At 36.8% G+C, this 24,135-nt stretch overlaps 1 protein-coding gene across 4 annotated transcripts in view; it reads right to left on the reverse strand.

Annotated features, from left to right (window-relative positions):
* PHTF2 (putative homeodomain transcription factor 2) overlaps window positions 1-24,135 on the reverse strand; it is a 69,839-nt gene that overhangs the window by 39,431 nt on the left and 6,273 nt on the right. For 2 of the 4 annotated variants that reach the window (XM_065658449.1, XM_065658451.1), the window contains exons 2-4: window positions 15,671-15,747; window positions 2,887-2,943; window positions 2,467-2,478 (exon numbers count right to left, since the gene is read on the reverse strand). In XM_065658449.1, coding sequence (XP_065514521.1) covers window positions 2,467-2,478; window positions 2,887-2,943; window positions 15,671-15,715 — 114 coding nt within the window. In that variant the 5' untranslated portion in view covers window positions 15,716-15,747. The remainder of the gene's footprint in view (window positions 1-2,466; window positions 2,479-2,886; window positions 2,944-15,670; window positions 15,748-24,135) is intronic. The other 2 variants (XM_065658453.1, XM_065658452.1) reach the window with 1 other exon arrangement.

Below are 24,135 nucleotides of genomic sequence, written 5' to 3' on the forward strand. Positions count from 1 at the left end.
CATAACAGAAAAAGGCAGGATAAAAAGCAAGCTTATTTTGTCTTTTAGAAAAGTTATCTTCTTTCACTGAAGAGCCAAACAACCTGCAAATCTTTCAATGTTGTTTTTAATGCTAAAATGTGATGCCATACTCTCAAGCCTCAGAGACAGCTGTGAGTTTATTCTGATCCCTTTAGATCAGGCTCTTGGTCACACCAGCCAATAATGATTCCACAGAGTACAGTTCATACAGTGGAAAATACATCATTTGAAAAAAGTAGTTCGGGTACAAATGGAATTATGATGGAAGTGGTTTAACTATTTTTATTCAAAAGCAGTTAAATTCGCTGGTGAACTGTAGATTTCCACCATGGTCGTATTTCATCCATGTGTAAAAACATGTATTACTTAAATGTAAACATTAAATTCAGGTGAAAGTATAAAAATGAAATTATTATCAATGACAGAAATATCAGTGAAATCTGGTCATATTAATCCTCATAAGAATTATATCAAGCAAATTGTTCAAGTAGGTAGAGCGCGGCTCATAATATTTCTCACATCTAAATGCAATTGGATTTATTTTTCATGATGAAATAAAAAAAAACACCAAAGCCATGACACCAAACTGTTCACAATGAACTAGATCATATAGTCATCACTTGATGTGTCATTTAGAAAAATGAGAGATTGCTTGAAATGAAACAAAATTAATACATAGAACTGAAACAGGGAGAGGACAAAATGTGCTCTGAGGATGACAAACAGAGAAACCCAGTTGTACTGTAGACTTAAGCACTGCACAGAGCTTAATGTGCAAGATTTTTTACAGAACAGCAGTCTTAAAGCTGCAGTAATTTTATGTGGAATGAGAAAACAAGACCATGATTAGAATCAGAAATTATTATAATTGTAGAACCAGCTACAGATTCTTGTGAAATCTTGCATAAATGAGCCACTCCATTTCATAAAAAGATCTAAAGCTTAAAAATAAAATAATGCATGATACAATAATTTTCAAATGTATTACTGCTTATGGGCCTCAAGATTTTTCCTGAAAGTCTAAATAAAGAGGTGTGTGTATCTTAGAAAAACCAACCCCCTGGAAACACATGCACAATCCTAGGAAAAATTTACCACTGGGGCTAAATTATGTTTTCAATGGAAAGAAAGAATTCTGCCACAGTATGACTTGAAGCATCTTTCATAGGAAAAGAAGTGGTGACATAATCTTTCAAAATTCCATTGGTCAAATCTCAAACACTTTCAGTGTCCATAGAAATGTACAAATACCTGTAATATATGTAGAAAACAGCAGTGTTTCAAAGTAGGGTTAATTTTAAGAAAAAAAAACATACTGTTTCATACTGTTCAGGTCCATCTGGTTAGTTCATACAATTTCTATTCTGCACTGAACACATTTCAGCTAACTCATAGCAAAAAAAAGAAAAAAGCAGCTTAAAAATAGTTGCTATTATTGTAAAAGTTCTTTTGCAGAAATTTTAAAATTAATCTTAATAGATTCTATTATAGTTCTAACTAAACTATAAACTTATACTATCAGAAACAGATTTTCTACTAAAAAAATAATGGTTTTTTAGATTTTTAGTAAAGTTCATTTATAACAGTACTGTAGTAGCCTGGAAATTAAAGCTCTAACGTGCAATGCCTGAATTTAGTAGTCTGGTTCATTACTCTAAATTCATCAGCACAAAATCATATAGCGAGCATCATTAATTTGTTAGTTATTGGACTACTGAGCTAAACGAGATGCATTTTTAATAAGCACAAGGCATTATTTGCAATACATCATTTGAATAATTTTAATTATTATTTTAATAAGCTGCCTGGCCCAAACCCAGTGCAGCCGCGAGCAGGACAAGTCGCTGCCAGGGGATCAGGCAGGGTCCCGGGGGGTGCGCTATGGGGGGCACTCTGTGTCAAGAGCCAGTTTGGGACCAGCAGCACCGCGAAGATCCAGGCACACGGTTTAGAAGCGCTTCTCTCCCACTTAGAAGTTAATTTGTAGATTTTTGTACAGAAATCAAGTAACTCTGTGGATCAGGTCAGTAAGTTTCCATATCGTGCCAACAAGTCCCTCAGCACATTTTGTTTAATTATTTAAGTGCTGGGGAGGAAAGAAAAACAAACAAACAAACAACAACCCACAGGGAAACAGAAGCCATGTACACTTTGCTGATGTTAAGAATTAGCAACGCCTTGAAACTCATGCAGTAATAGCATATTTCTTGTGTGCAATATTTGAAGAAAAAAGGTTAATTGCAAGGAAATGTTAGTTAAATTAACATAACGGAGTATGGTATGATATAATATACAATCCATAAAACTCTTACATATAGGATTGATTTCTTTTTCTCCAAAACAATTTAGCAATGTGGCAGACATTGATGGCACTGTTAGTTAAACCAAAATGCAAAGAATGCTGTTAAACTGCTTGTTCGGGGAAACAAAGCCTGAAGTACTTACCAGTCTAATAAACTGTACAAAACAATGACAGCATCATAAAGGAGGGAAAGTAAACTGCAGGTATAAGGTAACTAACTGAAAGTAAAGAGAGCTCAGATAACTGACATTAGAATTCATCACAAAGAAAAGTGAAAGATAGAGGTACTACAACAACTAAGCCCTGGCTTAAGATAACAGAAAAGAAAAAAAAGTACTGAGATACAGAAAGGTGCAGCGCTTTAAAAGCTGCAGAGTTATTAATTATGTAAAATAAATAGAGCATAATATGCCGGTTACATTTGGTTACACTCCAGAAGCCTGGTTTCACTTTACCAGTATTAAATACCAACACATACACTGTAAATTACATCAGTGTACATAATGACAGACACCACTGCTGATAACTGGAAAAAAAAAAAAGTTGAAATGCTGTATTATTACCTTTATTTCTCTTTGCTCTACTGATTTTTCCCATATTTGCTGATCATATGCTCCAATCTAAAAAGAAAACACACACACAAAAACCTACATTAAGTTTTAAACCACTTTGATTAAACAAAACCAATCTTCAACAAGACAAGCATGAAGACAGTAGGTTGTTTCCTTGGGGAGGCTTATTTACAAAGAAATCTTTATCTTCTCCATTCCATCTGGGCAGGAGCAGGTGAAGCTGAGCTGTGAGTGGTGACAGAGAGAGCGGTGAGCGGGCAGACGCCTCAGCCCATGGCATGGCCAGTGCAGCTCAGAGGATGGGGAAGCCCAGGCTGGGATTCCAGTCTGTGTACTGGCACAGAATTGACCCATGGCAGCAACACTGACAGGCTGTTAACTTCAGAGAAAACATCATGCACATCTCGTTGAACCCCCACCTTAATTTATTATTTTTAAACCAGCTCTGTATTTCCCACTCCATTCCACCCACTTTTTTAGCTACATTGTCTTTAGCTTTCTCTCTTAAGATTGCACAGCAACAAAATATATGGTCAGGCTTGTAAGCAACCAGATTACAGGCCAGGGAAAACTCAAAGAATATCAGGAAACGGCACTTTTCCCACTGAAGCTCTGATGAAATAACGTTTCTAGTAGACCTACAGCAAAATTTGCCCACTCTCATTAAGCTGCTGGTCTATTTATTCATGAAACTCCTCTAAATATCTTAGCTTTGTCTAAATGCTAACAAGTATTTGATTAAAAAAAAAAAAAAGCAATAAAAAGGAATTGTCTTCTCCTAGGCTCTAACCTCACCGCAGCACTGTAGAAAACTTTGTGTATTTATACAAGCAAAACCATAGAAAGACTAAGGATTGATTCCGCAAGCACTTAGAATCCTAGCATTAAGACCAGTTTTGATGAGTTCTGACATTTTAAATAACCATCAATACAGGTAGCTAAAGGTAACTTAAGATATTACTGTGCATTTGTTTATAAAAGAAAGCCACTCCATGACTGACAAATATTTTGAAGAAAGGTATCCTTAAGCTTCAGGAAATTCACATAAAAGATAAAGTGACAAGAACAAGTCAATATATGAGACAATATATCCAAGTTTTTGATGAAGGTATCAAATTTCAGATTGCTTTGAACTCTGCACAAATGGTGTTTCCAGATGATATTCAGTAACCATCTCTTTTACTGTGTTGATTTTAAAACCTTTCCCTGCCAGCAGTTTTACCTAGATGTACACACGCCTGCACTCACACACTGACGGGTATCTGGAGTTTGATTCAGATCGCACACTCTGAGCAGGTAAGTGCAAGATCATTTTTAGGTCACGAGAGAGAGACAGACGCATGTTCCAAGATTAAAAGTCCTTTAGCAGCTGTGCAGAGAGCGCTGACACAAGCAGTTTATTCCACACTCCTGACAGGCAGGCAAGAGGAACCCCCATCAATTCAACCTTTCTGCAGGGGCATGAGTTCCCTTGCCAGTTCACAAACTGCATCAGGCATCAAAGGCCCAAGCACAAGCACATACACCTCAAACTAGAACACTGCTCTGATTTGCCTTTTACTATTTCAGTCTTCAGTGGCAAATAAAAGATGTTACTTTTTTTTTTTTTTTAGGAAAAAAAAAAAATTCATTCTTGGTTAAAAAGGATCTTTTAACCAAGGATCCAACGTAAATACAAAGAGACATGAAAAAAAAGTCTAGAGGCATCTTCTGTGCCTCTAAACCTGACCCAGCAGGGAGAGATGGGGTGGAGGAGAAAAAAGAAAAAAATCTAATTTATAGCAGTAAAGTCGAAAGCATATCTAAAATTGAAAGTGAGAACAGTGAACCAAATTACCCATTCTCAAATTCAAATAAAATTTCCCGTTCACAAGAGCTAAGCACCCAAACAATTTTTATTTTGCTACCTTAGAACTCTGAAAAAAAAAAATCTACTGGCTTTTTGGTAATAATAATAATATATGCTTTGCACCTCTCGCTTGGAAAAAAAAAATGTAGACTGTGGAAAATAGTTAGGGAGTTGGGCACTGTACTGGGCAGAATTAAGTATTTGCTACGATTAAAGTAATTAAACCAAAGGAAGTTTAAGAGCTAACTCCACCTGGATAACAGCCAACAATTAAAAAGTCAGTATCTTGAATAACTGCTCCACCCAGACATTTCTATCTAATTGTTCTGGCTTTTTCTCTAAATACAGTTTAAATGAAATTTCAGGTCTTCCTGTTTTTCATAAAATTTACTGATAAGAGCCCCAAGTGAGGTTTTTGTGCTGCGTAATATTGTGCACTCCCCTCCTCACTTCCAAAACAGATTTCTTTCTACAGAGACAGAACGGGGATGCAAGTCTGTCTCCTTCTCGATTATGCAAGAAAGAAATGCGGAAGCCTTTGTGCCAATAAAGCTGTAAAAGCAAACTGTATTCCTAATTCCATTCATAGCTGAGACTGGTTTAAAGTTGAAAGAGTCTTTAGACAAGCATTCTTCTTCCAGACGAATAGCAGACCACTTGTTAAAGGAATTCTGGGAAACAGATCCCAGAAGATATCCGAGGCAAGGAAGTTGACTGATTTAAAATTTGATTTTGTTATATTCTCCTACAAACATTTATTCTCCCTCAAGGCTACGTAGAAGCTTCTGTCTCCATAAAAAAAGACAAGTAGTAGTGATTTTGCCACTCACATTTTTCTCTTAACGTTGCCCCTTAAAGCAATTCTTCCAGCAGGATGTAAAATGAGAGAGCCAAAACAACTTTAAGGGAGATAGTCTTTTACAACTGTTTTATTAGCCTAGTGGATCTGGCCAGTCGCCTCTGATCAACTTTAACTATTAAAAATCTGAGCACAAGGCCATTAAGTAAAGGCATACTGCTGCAAACTAAAAAGAGTTAAAGGGATAATTACTAACAGTAATTATCATTACAACCTCTCACAATTTCTAATTTTTTTAACTTACCAAATTTCACCTCTTTGTGTTTTAAGAAAGTTTAAGAAGCACCTTAGGTAGCAGGTGTACATGCTCAGCACATCAAATTTAGATCTATACCAAGCTTCCCTCCTACATCCCTCTATACTTCTCTTGCACGCGTACCAAAAGGAAACACATGCAAAGACATCGTTATGCAGTAGCGTACTGGCACGCTGCATTTCCCACAGTAAACAACAATAGGTAAAACTACTTCTACTGAAACAATGCCAAAAAACCCAGAGGAATTAATTTTTTTTTCTTCTCTACCTTATGTCAGGAGAACACATTTACAGTTTGTGAAACATAACTTGCAGAATTCATTGAAAAGTGTTTTTCATTAACAATAAGCTAAATTACAACATAAAATGATTACCAGAGATGCTGGACACCTGTATGAATTCAGTTCAAGGATGTAATTCCTAAATGAATTCAAGAATGTAAGTTAATACTACCAAACCTTCTCAGCTTTAAATTATTGAGAGCACCAGCCAATTCCACCTTCAAAGAGTTTTGATTTACAAGTATTTGCATCTAAATTATGTTTCATGTTAAATCTAAATATTAAGTTATCTAATGTTTGCATGTAGGCTCTAGCTCTTGGCTATTCATGCAATGCTTTAAAATTGTGCATACCCGCAGGACACTCAAAAGAAGTCTAGCATCTAGCAATGCCAAAGAAATTAAGCTATAAAGGCAAATAAAATGAAGCAATAACCTTCCAGAGATAAGACCATTCATGCTTCCAACCCAAAGAATTTAAATATACACAAAACTTGATCAAAACAAGCCTTGGGCCAGTGTGAAGGTCCCCATCAACTCAAGTACCTACATACTCCTGAAGCCACCAACTCTACCTGGAGTCTCACCCATTGTTGCTACAGGTCCTGCAGTATCCTTCAAAGAAAATTTGAAGTACAAAACACAAGGGTCCAAAAATTGTCCAAATTTTAAGTATACAACAATAAATAATGCTTTTAAAATCTGTTCAAGTTTTAGAGGAAGACTGTTTCTCTAATAGCTTGTCACTGGTATTTTCAATCCACCGGTCCAGTCTACAACTGGCAACAGACTTTTTTAGCAAACTATACAACACATTATCCCAATTTTAATCTGATTTATCACATAAATGTCTTCTAATTTAATTTATAAAATATCAAATCAAAGACAATCTGAAATTTGTATTCTACAGTATTTATTTATTAAGTTAAAAAACCAACTCTCTTGATATTTTTCAAATTATTTGTTAATTCAAGTGAGATAATTAGCCTATCCTATCATTTTTAAGTGTAACTTTCATCACCAAGCATCAACAGCAACACAACCCTGTTGTAGGAAACCTGCCAGTAATATGTTACAGATACAAAAAATCATGGTATAACATACCTGTAGCAGAACTAGATGAACTACCAGATGTTATTTTATACACATTTAGTGTAAATAATGCATCCCAGGTTTCCACAATGCCAAGATTCTATCCAGTCTATCCAAACCAGTTACTTCTAAAATATACAGTTCTCAAGACACCATGCCTCAATAAACACCAAGAAGATGAAAGGAATTCTATTCCTTTATGTATGTAGAATCAACAACTATTCTTCAAGCAGCTATTAAAATTTTCAGCATACAAGAGATTACATGCAAAAACTGACAGTCTTCTTTCACAATGGAAAAGTGGGAGTTTAGCATCCTAAATCAACCGAGCCTAATAAACTTTCAAACAGGTTTTCTAGGAAAAAAAAAAGTTTCCTCAGAAGTAATTGTCAAAAAAAAATTAACTTTTATTTGAATTGGCATGGGATATTAAGCAACTACACATTTGAGAAAACTAAACACACCTGATAAAGCTAGTTCTTTCCTGAAAGATTATATAAATTTGATATCCTTTTTAAGTGCACACTCCTCATAACTTTTCCTGGTTTAAGAGATACGTGCACCTCTTGAAATTACCTAAAATAATTACACTTATTCCTTCCCAATCAAATACCTCAGAAAGCATTGGATCACATTTCTTTATATATCTCAAATTTGTTTGGCACCCAAACAGCTTGGTTTTATAACATTAACAGCAATTAGCCTAAGTCAAAAGTTAAGCTATTGAGAATACAGCCAATTTTTACTTCAAATAAAGGCCAGTGCGAAGGGTTTCTGTACCGCTTAATATTTCTTCCCAATGTCTTTCTCATAACAAGCCATGTGTGCATCAAGATTGAATTTGAGCTTTGTGAATGACACTGATATTCACTTTAAGCTAATGTAGTGATGGTATCAACATGTAGCCCAATACTCACAAGGCCTTCTGATTCTAATGGAATCAATCAATATTTCAAGAGACATTTATAATTTATGACCAAGCAGACTAGCAAAGATTATAATCCTAAAAATACATCGTATTTCCTGCTGGATCATAAAACTTTAATGTTTATCAATAATGAAACCTGCATGCTTAGCTTTGCTCTTTAAAACCTCTAAACACTATTACAAGCAACATCACAATAGTATTACAAATCCAAAAGATACCAGAGACAGAGCTTGGTAAATAAAAAACAAAATTGCTTCCTTGGACTGCCTACTGAGGAAGTTAAGACTTTAACACCTTATTAAAATATTTAATGTTAAAATATTAGCTAATGTGTTTTATTAACATATACAGTCCCATATTCTTAAAATATGATTATATGTATCAATTTTAATATTAGGATATCAACATATAAATAATTTCTATACATGTAATATTATTCACTTAAAGATATCTTTCAAAGTGCTTAATAATTAGTTTATGATTAAGTATAGAGTTTCAGATATTAGACAAATAATTTCTTATTTTCTCAAAACTGGGAACGGGATTATTAAAAGTTATTTTAAACTCCATTTTATTCCTTACATGAACTGATCGCCATTGCAACAAAGGCAATAATCTAGTAGCTCATAAGTATAATTATCTCTGTTGGAGGAGATTTTTACTTTTAGGATGGGATTTTTCAAGATGTTTTTTGGTGGATGTCAAGGGTGGTGGGGATTTTTCAATTTGGTTTATGCTGGATATGTGGACCAGACAAGCTAAGCTAAGACAAACTTGGCTAATAGACCGCAGATGGAAATCACTGTATATAATAGTTGTACCCTGTCTGCTAACAGTGAACAGTTTAGTAACTTTTAGTCAAATGGAGAAGGACAAAGAAGGGATTAAAACTGTATATCCTAAGGTGCAGAGCTTTGGATTTATGATTGCTGAATTGTTACCTCTGATTACTAAAAGATTCTGGGATTCCCCTCCCTTCTCCATGTTCAGCCCCAGAGGCAGAGCTGAAACCAACTATTTAGAGTAAAACAAAGTAATTTAAAACCTTAAGGCTTATTTATTTTTAACTGTTTTAATTGCCAACTAATGACCTGCTAAAATTCTGCAACACTGGACTTATAGTCATTTCACTGTACAATAATTTTACCAAAGCTAACTTCAAAGATAACATCCCTTTCAGAGTACAATAATATGTAATTAAACATTTATCAACTATATATTAAAAGTTTTTCTGTATCATTCATTACAGATTAATTCTTGGTAACTACAGTCAGCCCTACTTATTGCATTGAGTAACAGTTTACAGATTTTAGCATATCTACTTAAAACACAAAACATCTTTTTTCATCACACAATTAAGCATAAGGGAAAGTTATATACATCGGAATAGTTAGAAACAGTTTGCATATTAAACTAAATAAGATTACAAGAGTAACCAACACCTACTCTAAGCCGTTTCCTACTGACATGAACTGGACACTAGAGGTAAATTTAGGTACCATTTCTTTGGCTTCATGGACTATAGAGCGAAATCGAAAAAGCAGCACAAACTGAGATTCCATCTCTGTCATTAATCACAGTTAAGCATAATCCCTTAGGATAACATTTATTCATCTTCAGATTTCAAATTAAAGCCATCACAGAAGCGCACAGGTTGGAACCTCTGGCAGTCATCTAGCCCAACTCCTGTGCAAAGCAGGTCCAGTTACAGCAGCTTGCTCAAGGATTTATCCAGTAGAGATCCCAACATCTCCAAAGACTGGGCTTTCCATAGCTTCTCTGGGGTCCTGTCTCGATGCTTGGCCAACCTCACGTTAAACATTTTTATCCTTATATCTAATCAGAATTTCCCACATTTCAACTTGTGTTAATTATCTCTCATGCAATCCCTGCCCACCTCTGAGAAGGGCCCAGCTCCATCCTCTCCACGGCCTCCAAAGCAGCAGTTGAGAGCAGCAAGCTCTGCCCTTTGCCCTCTCTCCTTCAGACTGTGCAAACCAAGATCTCTCAGATTCTTGGTACATCACATGGTTCAGCTCCATAACAATATTGGTGGCCCTCCGCTGGAGGAATGTCACTGCCCAAAGCTGGACACAGCACCCAAGGTGCAGTCTCACATGAGTTGAACAGAGGCGAATAATCCCTTCCCTTGACCTGCTGCCTACACCATTGCTAATACAGCCCAATTACTCGCCCAGTCTTAAGAAGTTAAGACCTCTGCAACATTTTATTTTTCTTACTATTATGTACTTACACAAAACAAAGCAGCCTCAAGACGTAACTGTGAAAAGAAAACCACTCTGACAGCTCCATTATTCGGTATAACTCCCTGAAGACCAGTGAAAATCCAGCAATTTTACCAGCATTGCACTTGGGCTTTTGAAACAGCACTGTCCTTACACTGCTGACCACTTCTACTTCCCACAGCACACTTTCCTGGTGCCAGAACACTCATCTGGGTGGCTGAAAGATCAATCAGATCACTCAGGAAAAGAAAATGTTAGTTTACAGTTTCACAAGGCATAATGAAACATTTCAAGAACCGACAGAGCAATTTCAATCCCTCCATTAGACAGGTTCAGCTGCTTGCTTACAGATTTGCAGTCTTAAGTTTTAACTGGCTTAGTCCCCCGGCCAAATTCACCAGATGAGTGCATGGAAGTCTGTGGGAAGGCAACGCAGGCATGGGAGCCAAGAGCCAGGCAAAACGCAAGCTTGCTTTGTTCAGCCACAGCACCAGTTTCTGAGTGATCTTTTGCATAAGATTCAGAAACCTGAGTTTTGTCTCACTGAAACAAGGAGCTGAAAGCAATCCCTCCTATTTGGTCAGATGACTGAATCCCAGCACTATGTGGAAGGAAACTCTTCTAAATATACCTTGTTTCCTCAGTGCTTTCACAAGTAGCCAACTCTGACACTTGTCAAGTTTTGGCACCTGAAGGCAGACCTTTTTGAACTGATGCAGTTTCAGCATCCAAAGTTTTAGGTAACAGAGCCATACAGCCCGACCATCTGGCAAAAATGGGGTTTGGTGCCAGGGTCACCAGCACATCACAAAAATTCAGTGCCAAGAAGGAAACTGGGTAGTTTCAGGGTATTATATAATTTGTTTATTTCTTCCTTTATTAACTTGACAAGCATAATCTTGGACTAATGAGCTGTAAAACACTGAATATTACATGTCTTAAAGCAATGAAATTAGAACTCTAATTTTACCCTTTATAGCCATGAGAGAGAAAAAATCTCATTTGTTTTATTGTGCCCTTTAACAGCTGTACCCAAGGGACACCTGAAACAGCAGAAAGCTGCATTGGCAAAGTTAACTGATATGCAATCAGGTGCAGGATTCAGGTTCAATTCATTATGTTCCATTCTGCCTTTCCCTACAACCATCCCCAAGAGAAGCAGGAACATAATTCTCTCCTGCAATATTATTAACTAATTTGTATAAAGTTCCCCATTTTAGCAGCAAGGCTTCTATAAGGATTGAAATAATTTATACACAGCCGCCAGACTAGAAACCAGACCAAAAACTGCACATCTATTATCTGTAAAACTTGAAAGTATTGTAAGAAATTAATGCAAAAGCTTAACTCACAAGCAATATGTTTGATTTTTAATGTCAGTTACTGTTACTGAGGCAATATGTCAAGTATGCATAAACTATCAGTATCAGAGAGGTGAGTGATCAGACAGTGAAATTGTTTAAAGTAATTGTGAGGGGTCTCAGATTTTTTCAGAGGAAACATTATGATGGTCTTCTCCATAAAAATCCATCGATTCCAAATCTGAAGCAAGTTCAGTATTCTGGCAAATACACATAATCCTAAGGATATTAACGAAGTGCATTTATGTAAGAATTAGCTCTGTAGCTGCCTGAGACCAATGTAACGAACCATTGTAGAGAACAATTCAGACACCCCGCCACACCCTTTTATTGCAAGAGCCAGTGCAGCAGAAAGTGTTGAAAACAAGCCAGACAAACCGCGTCTGACATCTGAATCTCAGCATTGCACTCCCCAGTGCACCCAGGAAGGCAGCAGAGGTTTAATTTATTTTGCGTTCTACAGAGCCAATCTGTGTCTAGCAGGATTTATCCGTTAACATTTCATGCCTTGGAAAAGTATTTGTAGCATCTGGAAAACACAAGCTATCACTGGAAGTTGTAAAGCTCTGTCCATGCAATCTTACAGCTCCAGTAACAAGCTGGTGTAATACACTGTCTGAAATCTTACAATCCAACTTAAAATAACTAAGAATTTATTATTGTGTTTTTATAAGACAGCAATCGAGAGCTCCAATACACTAAAAGCAGAGTACCTCTATTGCAACAACAAACTACAAGTTTACATAATAAGGCGTCTGACCTTTTAAACAATTAAGTGCATTACTAAATCAACCTCGTGTGAGAAGCTCAATTTCAGACAATAGAATGAGTCACATGAGTAAATATAGTATTTAGTAAACTTGCCTGAAGTAGGGCTGGAAGAGCTCAATTGCTTAATTCTATCCATTAAAGAAATATAAAAATGACTTACTTTTGAGAAACAAAAAGACCTTTGAAATTCAGTAGACAGAGACATAAAATGAATACATCCAAAAATACATTAAAATGAAAAACAAAGAAACACAAGGAGCAAGTTCTCTGCTTACCCAACCTCTACCTACTCAAATATATTTTTCTTCTTTATGTATGAATATAAACATCAGAAATTCTTCATGGTTTTTTTAGGGCATTCATTCATCAATTTATTAATCTGAAAATTCTCCCCAAAACAACACTTTATTTTTGTCACTTTACAGGCAAGTCATATCAATTTGATCAATACTGACTGCAACCCTGGTTCTCTCTTGCCCCAGAAACAAAGTTTTACTGCCAGATTGTGCTAAGTTTTGATCCCTCCCTACCTTCAATTTCAGTTACTTCTGTGAGGAATAAACAGATTCAAAAAGCATGGTAAATAGGACAACTTGACAACTCAGAAATCAAAATGTGAAACTGAAAGCAACCTGAACTGAAAGTTCACAGAGTTCAGTATTTTGCCATCATAACCGATCACATAACAGAAATGTATCAGAAAGGACAAAAAAATGTCTGGTATCCAGTAACTGCTAGCATAACTCTTCCTGTTCCTCAATTTGAAATCTTTGGTGCAAACAACAAATCCATGAGGAAAAAATACTACGCCATGTAAGAGATTTAAATAAATAGATAAAATCAAGGACGTGGGTGAAAGAGCCTAGATGCTCCCAGGAAAGGGTCACATACAGCACTACAAAGTCAAAAAAAAACCCCTTGGGGATACCAGTCTGATCCAAGAGAACCTTCAATAAATGGGGCCTAAGAAATAATGCAATTAGCTCCAAGATTTTCATGAGATGCAATACTTCTGCAGTGCATCCATTTGCACCTAAAAAAGACTCCACTTCCTCATACCAAAAGAAGAAAAGCCTGCTGATTTGGCAGAGCCCAGTCCACATATGGACTGCAATTAAATTTTGTTCATGCCATGGAAAACATCAACATCTGGTTTACACAAGATCTTATCCCTCCTGAAGACAGCCCAGTCTGTCATGAAGTAACAGGAGTCACCTCCTCAGAGCTCCTCACCATAAAGGCAGCATGCAATTTCTGGCTCAGCAGACCTCTGTAAAAGCCTGCAGAGACTTGTAGCAGAAATATTGTTGGTATGAATGAAATAAATGGAAACGTGTGCGGAATAACTGGAAAAAAATGACAGAACAAGGGTTAAAGGAATGACCTGTACCGATAATGAGCAATTCTGTTAGAAGTGTCCTGGGAAAAGTAAACTTGAGGAATGGGTTGTTTATATGAAGAGCAGAAGGCCTGCCTTCCATAAGGTCAGAGCACAGTGACTCATCAGCAGATCCTGCCTTCCTAACATCAGGAGGATGGGAAGCTGGAGAGTATCACATAGGCCATTCCTTTTCCTGTATCACCAACAGGAAAACAGACATGTAGTTTAAAAAAAAAAAAAAAAAAGGAGATAACAAGCATCAACTTCACCTAAGATTTACGAAAACTTCAGACTCTTTCTTGCATCAAAGGACCATTTATAAATACAGCTGAATACCATAAAAGATCTGTCCAAAGATTAGTTCATCATCATCAATAAAACAACCTCAGAAATGTGATAAGAATCTGATAGTCAGCATTTCTTGCATTGCACAAAAGAGGTCCTGGCCAGACCAAATACGCACACAACTTTGTGCTTTTAAGTATTATCAGCACGAAGCAGGTAAAGTCAGCATCACTTTCCCCTTCCATAAGATCCTGCACTGGATGCTGTTTACACTAAATCTTCTACAAGTAATCCTTCAAACCTTTAAAAAAATGTGACTGGACCTGCAATCAAGAAATGGTTCAAAACCACAGTGTAATTCCACTGATACTTTTACAAAAATACTTTTTGTAAAGCTTGAATAAGAGAAGGGAGAGAGTTCACAGTACAAAACCAAACAAAAGCCTCATTAAATTCTGAATTGTTTTCAATTTCTTAAGTATGTAATTGAACGTTCTGTATAAATCAAGTCAGCAAAATTCATTTTCATGCTTTTCCAACTATACCTTTAATTCACAGTTGTAGAACTCTCCAAGCATACCCATATTGTCTAATTCTAGAAATTAACTCTTGCTTAGCTAGAAGTTAACCAGAATTTCTGTTTCAAAGAGTATTGCCATTATCCTCCTAAGGACAAGATGTATCCACTTAAAAACATGGCCACAGGCCCAAGGAAAACGATAACTCATAGAAACTTACTAAATCATGGAGAGCCAAGAAAATAAAATCATCACACCTTATTTATGTCTTAGTAAGGAAGCATACCTCAAAACGTAGCAATTTTTTCAGCTTTTTTACAAGCAATTTAACTAAATAAGGCAACTGGCATACTAACGTCAAGAGGATATGATGATTTGAAATTGTCAAAATAATAAATTAGAAAGAGACATCAACATTTCTATGTGCACACATGAATCAAAAGGTACAGTATCTGGTGGTACTGTAACTATGTATCTCCAAATGACATATTTTTCCTCACCCCTGATTTTTTTTCCCTAATTAACTTCCAAAAAGCCCTAGCCTATCTCTTTTGGGTACGGATTACACAGTTCCTTGTTACTGACAGAAAATACATTTCAGTTCTTACTTTCTACTTAAATACAAGGATTCGTTTATATGCTATAGAAACAACATTCACCTGTATGTTAACATTCTAATGAGTGAAAATTTTCTTTTATTTTTTTTTCCATAGCACAAGTAGCCAAGGGAGTGAGGAGTTTTCAACATAGACCAAAAAGCTATTCTGTTTCATTAGATATAGTCACTAAATATTCATTTACTTTTGGAAGAAAAGTTTCCAGGTACTCACTCCCATACAATGCTAATCAATAATGCAATAGTATTTTATGGTTATTATACTTTACACATAAAACACAACAGGCCAACTTTTTTTTTTTTAAGCCACCATAAAAACAAATAGAAAGCTTACCTTCTTCTGGTACCAAACTATAGCATCAGTTACTTTGGACGCCATTTATTCCACTGAATTCACACAGTCATTTTAGGCTGTTAACAGAAAAAGACAGAACTTTACTTCCACCTTCTCTATGAAGGCCAACATAGGGAATGTAGAAACACTCCCATTACCTGCAATGCACTGAACAGCTATCCTTACTTCACACTGTGCCTAATTACGATTTTAGTAATAGGGTTTTCTCCTGTAAGTAAACAAAAAACTATGAAACTGCTGCTACAGGACATCAGAAGCCTCAGCTTTGGCCACTCTTCTCAGTAAAACACAGATGGCACAGAGACGATCTGTAATTGCCTCACAAGAACCTCATGAGAGTTATATTACATGCAGTATTTTTTTAAAAATAAGTTAAGCAACCTATAGTTATTACCACAGCACAGTATTCTGAAGTCCAAGAATAATTGCGCTATAAAATGCAAGAAAACTTCATACAGACAATTACTTATTTTTGGAGGAGACAAAAACCAGTGCTAGATCAGCCCTGTAGTGGGGCCTGTAGCAATAGGACAAGAGGCAATGATTTTAAACTAAAAGACGGAAGATTGAGACTGGATATAAGGAAGACATTTCTTATGATGAGGGTGGTGAAACACTGACCCAGGTTGCCTAGAGAGGTGGTGGATGCCCCATCCCTGGAGACATTCAAGGCCAGGCCAGACGGGGCTCTGAGCAACCTGATCTAGTTGAAGATGTCCCTGCTCATGGCAGGGGGTTGGACTAGATGAGCTTTGAAGGCCCCTTCCAGCCTAAACTATTCTATGGTTCTATGATTTCTGATAAAAATATCACACTTATCATAATACTGTCAATATCAACAACAATATTGCACCTTATATTTCTTCATTAGAAGGAAACAAAAGTTATTCACCTGTAGGCAATTTTTATGGTGAAAGATTAAAGGTGATCCTTGTCTTTTAAAACAAAGGGAAAGACAAGACATTTGTTTATAGCATTTGCACAGATAAGAAAAGCAAAGAACAATACACTGTCCAACAAATGGGATGGAAACTGAAATTGTGCAATAGATTAAATTAGAAGTGTCTTTATGAAATACCTAAACATTAGAAGAACTTGTGACACTTTATGTATTATACATTGTTGATCACCAAAAATTTCACTTTTTAAAAAAAAAGTAGATACTGGATGACCTGATCATAACAGCTATTTGTACAAAAATCACAAATAGTCCCTCTAAAAACACCCTATCAACACTACCATCTTTCGAGGCATTTCTCAGAAAGAAAAGATGACCCCCCAAAAGACTCGGTTCTGCACTGACACCTATTTATTGCCTTCTCTGACTCATGTATGGATGTACTTGTATTTTACACAGTTCATTCCTTTAAAGACACCGTATTTAGCAAGTTTAGATATGTATCATATAGACTATAGTACAAACCTTCAACAGTACAAACATTTTATACCAGATCCCAAGGATTTCTAAGAAACATAATGCCATACATTTTCAAGTTTCACAAAGCTTTTTCAAAAAAGAGACATCAAATACCCAAAAGGAGCCATATTTAAGATTTCTAACAGTGTAACTCAAATACCCTCTATACATGTTCAGACAAAATTACAACACAATAGAAAGAAATGTCTCTGAGAGAGCTTCAACAGTCATTAACATATTTCAGAAATATCAGGACACTGACTTTTGGTACAACTGAGTAAACAAACAGTGCGATTTTTCCACTGTTGATAATATCATTGTGTAAGTCACATCAAGTCAGTTAAAGCCAGCAGTCATGACTGTGTCAACATGTGTAATTGTTTCTGACCCATTTGTTTCTGATAATAGTAGCAGTTTTTCTAAGAGCAAGTACCAGATATGAAGAATTCATTGGCACAGTAAATATAAAAACATTTCTGTCACATAAAGCGTGGAGCCCAACAGAGACTTTGATTGTAACTTGGCATATTCCATAGACTGACTACCCTTCTTTCTCACCCATACAAAGCTCAAAATAGGATGTTTTCTTGCTTGAAAACTTGTTGAAGTGAACTTACATTTAAAATCATTTGCTACACCGAACTACAGACTCGAAGCCACATAAAACCCTTAGCCATACATAGTCTCCACATATAATGTGACCTACATGGCACAGTCACAGCGAGAGCAGCCCCACTGCTCATGGAGGCGCCAATGCAGGAAGGATGCCACCCAGATTTGGATCACGCTGGCACCCTTTCTCTTAAACCAACATCCCCTCTTATATACAACATACTCTGCTTCCTACCACCATAATTATAGGATGAGAAAAGGGTTGGAGAAACTCATTATCAGAAGTACAGAACTTAATGTTCAACCTGCACAGAAACCTTTCCCTCAACAGCTACATTAACTTGATCTCTCTCTCCCTCTCTCCGAGGACAATGATTTTTCAGGAAATGAACACTAACTTGTGAATCCAAGACTTCCAACTGTGTTAAATATGGCTAAAATTGGACAAGTCTTTTTAAAGGCAGCACCTTTTTTTGCAGTAGTTCTCCAATTTACTCAAAAACCCTTTGCAGTTCTCCAATTTACTCAAAACCCCTCAAGAAACAATTACATCACAAAACTATGAACCAGTTATAATGAAGTACTTTTACTATTAATTTATTTGATTTCTGTCAACATACCTGATATTTAAATTACCCATGGTTTTCAGATATTTAAAAAATTCTCTACATTAAATCCTCCACAGAGTCTACTTTGGTGGTGTTTAAAGCAAATTTGCATACACAAATGCAAATATGATGCTTACAAAAGTAAATATGACAGAATAGTGGGATGCATGTCTCAAAAGACTTTAACAGAGTTTGGAGTGCTAAGTAAAAATACTTCCACAAGGAAATATCATATGCTTTCTTCAAAAGATATACAGCAATTTCTGAGACAGCACAAAATGGTTCATTTAGTAAAAAGGTTCATTTAATTATTTCCAGACAGTGTTTCTGCTTACAGGGCCTGGGATTTGTCTGTGGTTTGATTTTTTTGGTCAATTTGGTTTTTTTTTTTCTGCGACGGCATACTGAGTTCGTCTTGGCCTGAAGGTAACTTATCTGATGAGAAATGGATGGTAGCAATTCAAATTCCAGCGCAGGGCCACAAAGATGATTAAGGGAGTGGAGCATCTCCCTTATGAGGAAAGGCTGAGGCAGCTGGGGCTCTTTAGCTTGGAGAAGAGGAGACTGAGGGGTGACCTCATCAATGTTTATAAATATATAAAGGGTGGGTGTCACGAGGATGGAGCCAGGCTCTTCTCGGTGACAACCAACAGTAAGACAAGGGGTAATGGGTTCAAACTGGAACACAAGAGGTTCCACTTAAATTTGAGAAGAAACTTCTTCTCAGTGAGGGTGACGGAACACTGGAACAGGCTGCCCAGGGAGGTTGTGGATTCTCCTTCTCTGGAGACATTCAAAACCCGCCTGGACGCCTTCCTGTGTAACCTCACCTAGGTGTTCCTGCTCTGGCAGGGGGATTGGACTAGATGATCTTTCGAGGTCCCTTCCAATCCCTAACATTCTGTGATTCTGTTAATTCAAGGCACTAAACTCTGCAGCCCTGGCTCTGACTCTGCATCTGCCCACAGCTCACTGAACACCTAGAGAGGAGACTAAGCACCACAACAATTTCAGAATTCTGCGTATTCATTACAAGTTAATATGTTATTCAGCTGACAGTTTGTACTGATGTTGATCCTGAAGTCAGACTATACAAGCTGGGCTCTAAGGCACATCAGTATCACATGGGTAAAGTGAACAAATCAAAAGTGCTGATGCACGCCCACAAGCACCATAGAGCACGGCCTCTTGCTCTGCCTTTTTCTCCTCCCATCCTCTGCGGATCCAGCCATTTGTTTCATGTTCTCCGTCAAATACCCACATCTGGGACAGGGACCGACTTTTGCACTCAGTTGTACAAGGTCCTGTGCAGAGTAACTACAGCAAGATTAACTTAATCTTAACTAGTTGGAGACTTAGTAGTAATACAAAAAACACTCCCAACTTCAGAGATTAGACATCCAAATATAAAAGCTTGAATATCTCAGGGTTGTTGTGATCAACAGAGCTGTTCATCACATTTCCATCAAACTCACAGTTAATACTACAAATAACAAGCAACATTTGTTTTTAATCAAAACTGCAGTGCTTCTTTAAAACTAAAAATAGATGACTACCTGGTTTTAGTGATCCCTATCTAGAAGCAGGGTTTCTTAGCTATTTCTTTTCTATTTCAGAGCATAATCACATTCCATTTTAAGTAAGTACACATTACACCTCAAAATCAAATGAGCAGTTCCACAAAAGCCACAGAAATCTATACTTAGATGTCTTCAGGTAGTTAAATGCTCATCCAAGCAATGCAGCACTTATTGTATAAGACAGGATTAGACACTACAACACGGATTTTAATAAATTCAAAGTAACTATATTTAAAAATTTTATTCATATCCACAGAGATTTGGTGACCCAAGTCGGACATAAATGCAGACATTTCTAAATGACAGTCTACAGAAAATAAAATCTATCCTGAACTGACAGAAGCTCAAAATAAAATTGTGCTCCTCATAGTGACAAAGGGAAAAAAAAAAGACATTTTTTAGAAGAATATACAGGTCTAAGCAGTGTCAACTAGCAAAAGGACATCATTAAAAACATAACACAAGCAAGGAAACATAGGCCAGTAGTTGCTTTCCTTGCCTGTGAACAATGTGAATCACTAAGTATTTCAAGGAACCTCCTTTGTAACAATCCTAACCTGAATGGTCAGGATACCATCCAGCTGCTGAGTCAAGGCTTGAATGTCCTTCTCAGCTCATTATGATCACAGAATGATGAACTTGGTATGTTCACTAGACATCGTTAGAAGTAAAATTGCAGAGCTATGGCATTTGGCTCAAATGTTTTTCAAAACACCATCGATTTTTATTACCTCCAGAAGCTTAATTTCCCTTAGCAGCAAATTAAAGGCAGTTTTAAAAATGTTACTGCATAAAGCCATGGGACTATCAGAACTTGGTTTCAACTGCTTTCCACAATGGAACTCTTTTACCATTATGTTAGATCCTCCATATTATAGTTTCACAATCACAGGCATAATTTCACTAAGATTTCCTGGTATGAAGAGTAAGAAGAGACAATGAATCAAAATAGGAAAACCTATGGCCTGAACTCCTAATTTTGTGGCAACATTTGTAACACACAAACTCACTTAAAAGTAAAACATTATACCTGCTCATACACAGCTAGAAAATAACTTTAACTGGGAAAAAACCCCCTCACTCTCCAGGTTCAACATAAAAATAGAAATTAACATTATCGTCAAATTGTTGACATTATTTGATATTTTAAGCTAATTTTAAATGAGCTCAATAAACATCTTAGTCATATTAGGCATCTGCTGTTGACTGAAAAGCTGTTTCTGCCATGACGAAACAAACCAACACACATATGAATGCAATGCAGATACACCACTAAACTCAGTCATCCTTCCTGTGCTCAAATCTACGGGAGCTCTGCCACTGTCACTGAGAACGGGATCAAACCTTTGAACCAGTGTTTCAAAAGACACACTCTTTTCACGTGCATTACAAATAAACCACTTACACTTCATTTTAAAAAGGAACATCAAACACTATATAATGCGCTCAGTGTTCTGTTTAAGTACTTTATCTATGCATCCCTGTTCTCAAAGCAGCATTTCAGAATTGCAAATTGTATACAAGCAAATGAAAAACTTGTCACTCCCAGGTTCACACCTTTCAGTGAAAGTTTTATCACCTTCCTTTCAGCTAGCCTTAAGAAAATCCGAAGTGGCCAAAGGGAAGGCAGAAAAGAAAATAAAATTAAAATATCAGACATTGATAACCTAAGGAACATGTCCGGCAGCCAGCATGAAAAGTACTCTTGCTGCCTAGCCAGCCAAGGCCCTCCCAAGTTGTTGCTTTGCAATCCAAGGCCATGACAGTTTGTAAATAAAGAGGAATTAACATACTTGCTTTCCCAAAGAACAGCATGATACTCTGTAAATAAAAAGGAATTACCATATTTGCTTTCCCCAAAGAACACTGACAACTCTGCTAAATTTGGATACCACCATTCCTAAGACTGCTCATGAAAGAGAATGAATTTTCAAACCTTGTTCTTCACTCTATCTCAAAAAAACCCCCAAACAAACAAACAAAAAAACACCACTAGAAAACAACCACCCCCAAACAACTGGTGAAAAAAAACATTGAACATCCCTAGGTACCTGTTTGAGGAGTTTTGATGTTTGTTTGAGGAGTTTATCAGGCCAACAACAGCAACAATAAAGTATTAATCAGACCTTATGCTGGCTGCTGTGTATCAAGCCCTGTTCTTATATACACAGACATACCAAACGTGATGTATCATGACACACACAGACATTTGGCAGCATGTCCATACCTACCTGTGCCTCCAGTTAAGATGTCAATTACTGAAAAACAGATACTTTCTCAGGCCTCTGTATTTTGCACACAAACCACAGTATCTGATCCCATTTCTGCCACTGCATACACTATCTTCCTTATAAGCTCATGCTCTTTATCACTTACCATCCCAAGCAGGAAGCTCCCACAGTTGCAGCTGCAGCATTGAGCATGCAGCAAGAATCAGTTTTCAAATTCTGATGGAAAGCAGACTCCACTTAACCATCTTCACTTCCATTGTAAAAACACAAATATCTGAAGGACAAACTAGCAAGGAGGTATCACAGAAAATTACTGTCCCCAAGGAATACTTGTTTTGCCAGTCAATTACGCAGCTGTCTGAAATAGTAGCAAAATGTTGAGTATCAGGATTTCTGAGATTTATTTCAAGCTCTGGGAAAAGAACATTGTGTGCAGTTGTTGCAACTGCTGTAGCCTTTTCTGGATTCTATGCCCTCAGCTTTAAGGTCTGTGCAAATTTCCTAATTTTGTTCCATAACTGTTTTCTGTTCATGGCTCCACTTGAAGTAATATCACAGTTTCCTAGTTACCTTACTTGTAAAAATAGGGGGGGAAGAACTCTGTACTGAGAATTCCAGGATTCTACACCTGTCATAATTTACTCCTGAGTCTGCTGCAGTGGTTACTAACTAGCAAAAGGCCCCGAATATTTAAATACATTGTACTGTTTAAGGAAGTGAAAAAATTTCACGGCCTTAAAGTGGACTATAATCAAGTTAATTTTGCATCTTATCTAAAGGACGTTGATTCCCATCAATCCAAATGCAGTAATTGCTGCTAGCATGCTAGATCTACAAGCCAAGACATTTCTGAAAATGCTGCATCTTATAAAAGACAAATAAAACACAGTATATGGTCAATCTCAAGTTCTGCTCTTTTTAATTCCTGGTCTTTATACTGAATACTACACACATAAATACATATCCCATTAAACATATTTACAAACGTATAATGAGAAATCCCAGAAATACTGCACGTATACATCTGCTCTTAGAACTGTAACAATTTTTTTAAGGAATAGAATTTCTATAAATATCATTTTTTCATTTATATACACACTCTTCTCAACAAACAGTCAAAAAAATATACAGCAGCCACCTTGAAATAAAATGCTATGCTCCTTTTCTCCTCTTTGTGATTCTAAACACAACAGCAATTTCCTGCAACAATAAATCTTGCTCAGTGAAAATACTGACTTGGTATTTAGGAAGATGTGTTTATCTGTCACCAGGCAATGCACAGCAGAGTTGTGGCTTCTCGATGAGTACAGTCAGGAAGCTGAAAACCACTCCTAAATAATCAAGTTTGCATCATGTTCTACAAATAGTTATCCAGCAAGTTCTTGAAGCAGCTGAGGCATGAAGTGGCTGAGCTGTCAGAAAAAGCTGCAGTCTCTTGTAACAGACACTGTTCTATAGGAACATAGTAGCGAATGCTGAGCCTATAGTTTTTTAAAAGTCTCTGGAGTGATCCAGAAAAGGAATTGCAGAGTAACAAGCCTTACATGTGTATCTGGCAAGATCCTCAAAACGATCATTAAAAATAGAACACCATTATACCTGAAAGACTATCTGATAGGGTCTAATCGGCAGGTTCTGCAAAGGAAGATCATGTCTTGGTCTATCAGCATTTCTGAACGTGTCAAACTAACTGATAAACAAGAGCAAGTGATAAAACATATGTGGACTTTCAAAAAGCCTTTGGAAAGATGTCAAAGACTTCTAAACAGACTGCTGTTTGTGAAAAGCAAACATTGCTATGGATCAAATACCAGCCAGAAAATTGAACAAAATTTTGAGTTCAACATTCTCCATTACAATAGGCTAAACGGATAATAAAGCTTAATAGCAACATCCGCTCTGAATAAAACAGCCTATTTATTGCCTGCTCAGGTGGATCACACACTGCCAGCCTGATAGCTTTACCATTTAGTGTCAGTCCAAGGTGAAGTGCACA

This window comes from Caloenas nicobarica, chromosome 1 (genome assembly GCF_036013445.1).
Source record: "Caloenas nicobarica isolate bCalNic1 chromosome 1, bCalNic1.hap1, whole genome shotgun sequence".
Classification (NCBI taxonomy): Eukaryota; Metazoa; Chordata; class Aves; order Columbiformes; family Columbidae; genus Caloenas; species Caloenas nicobarica.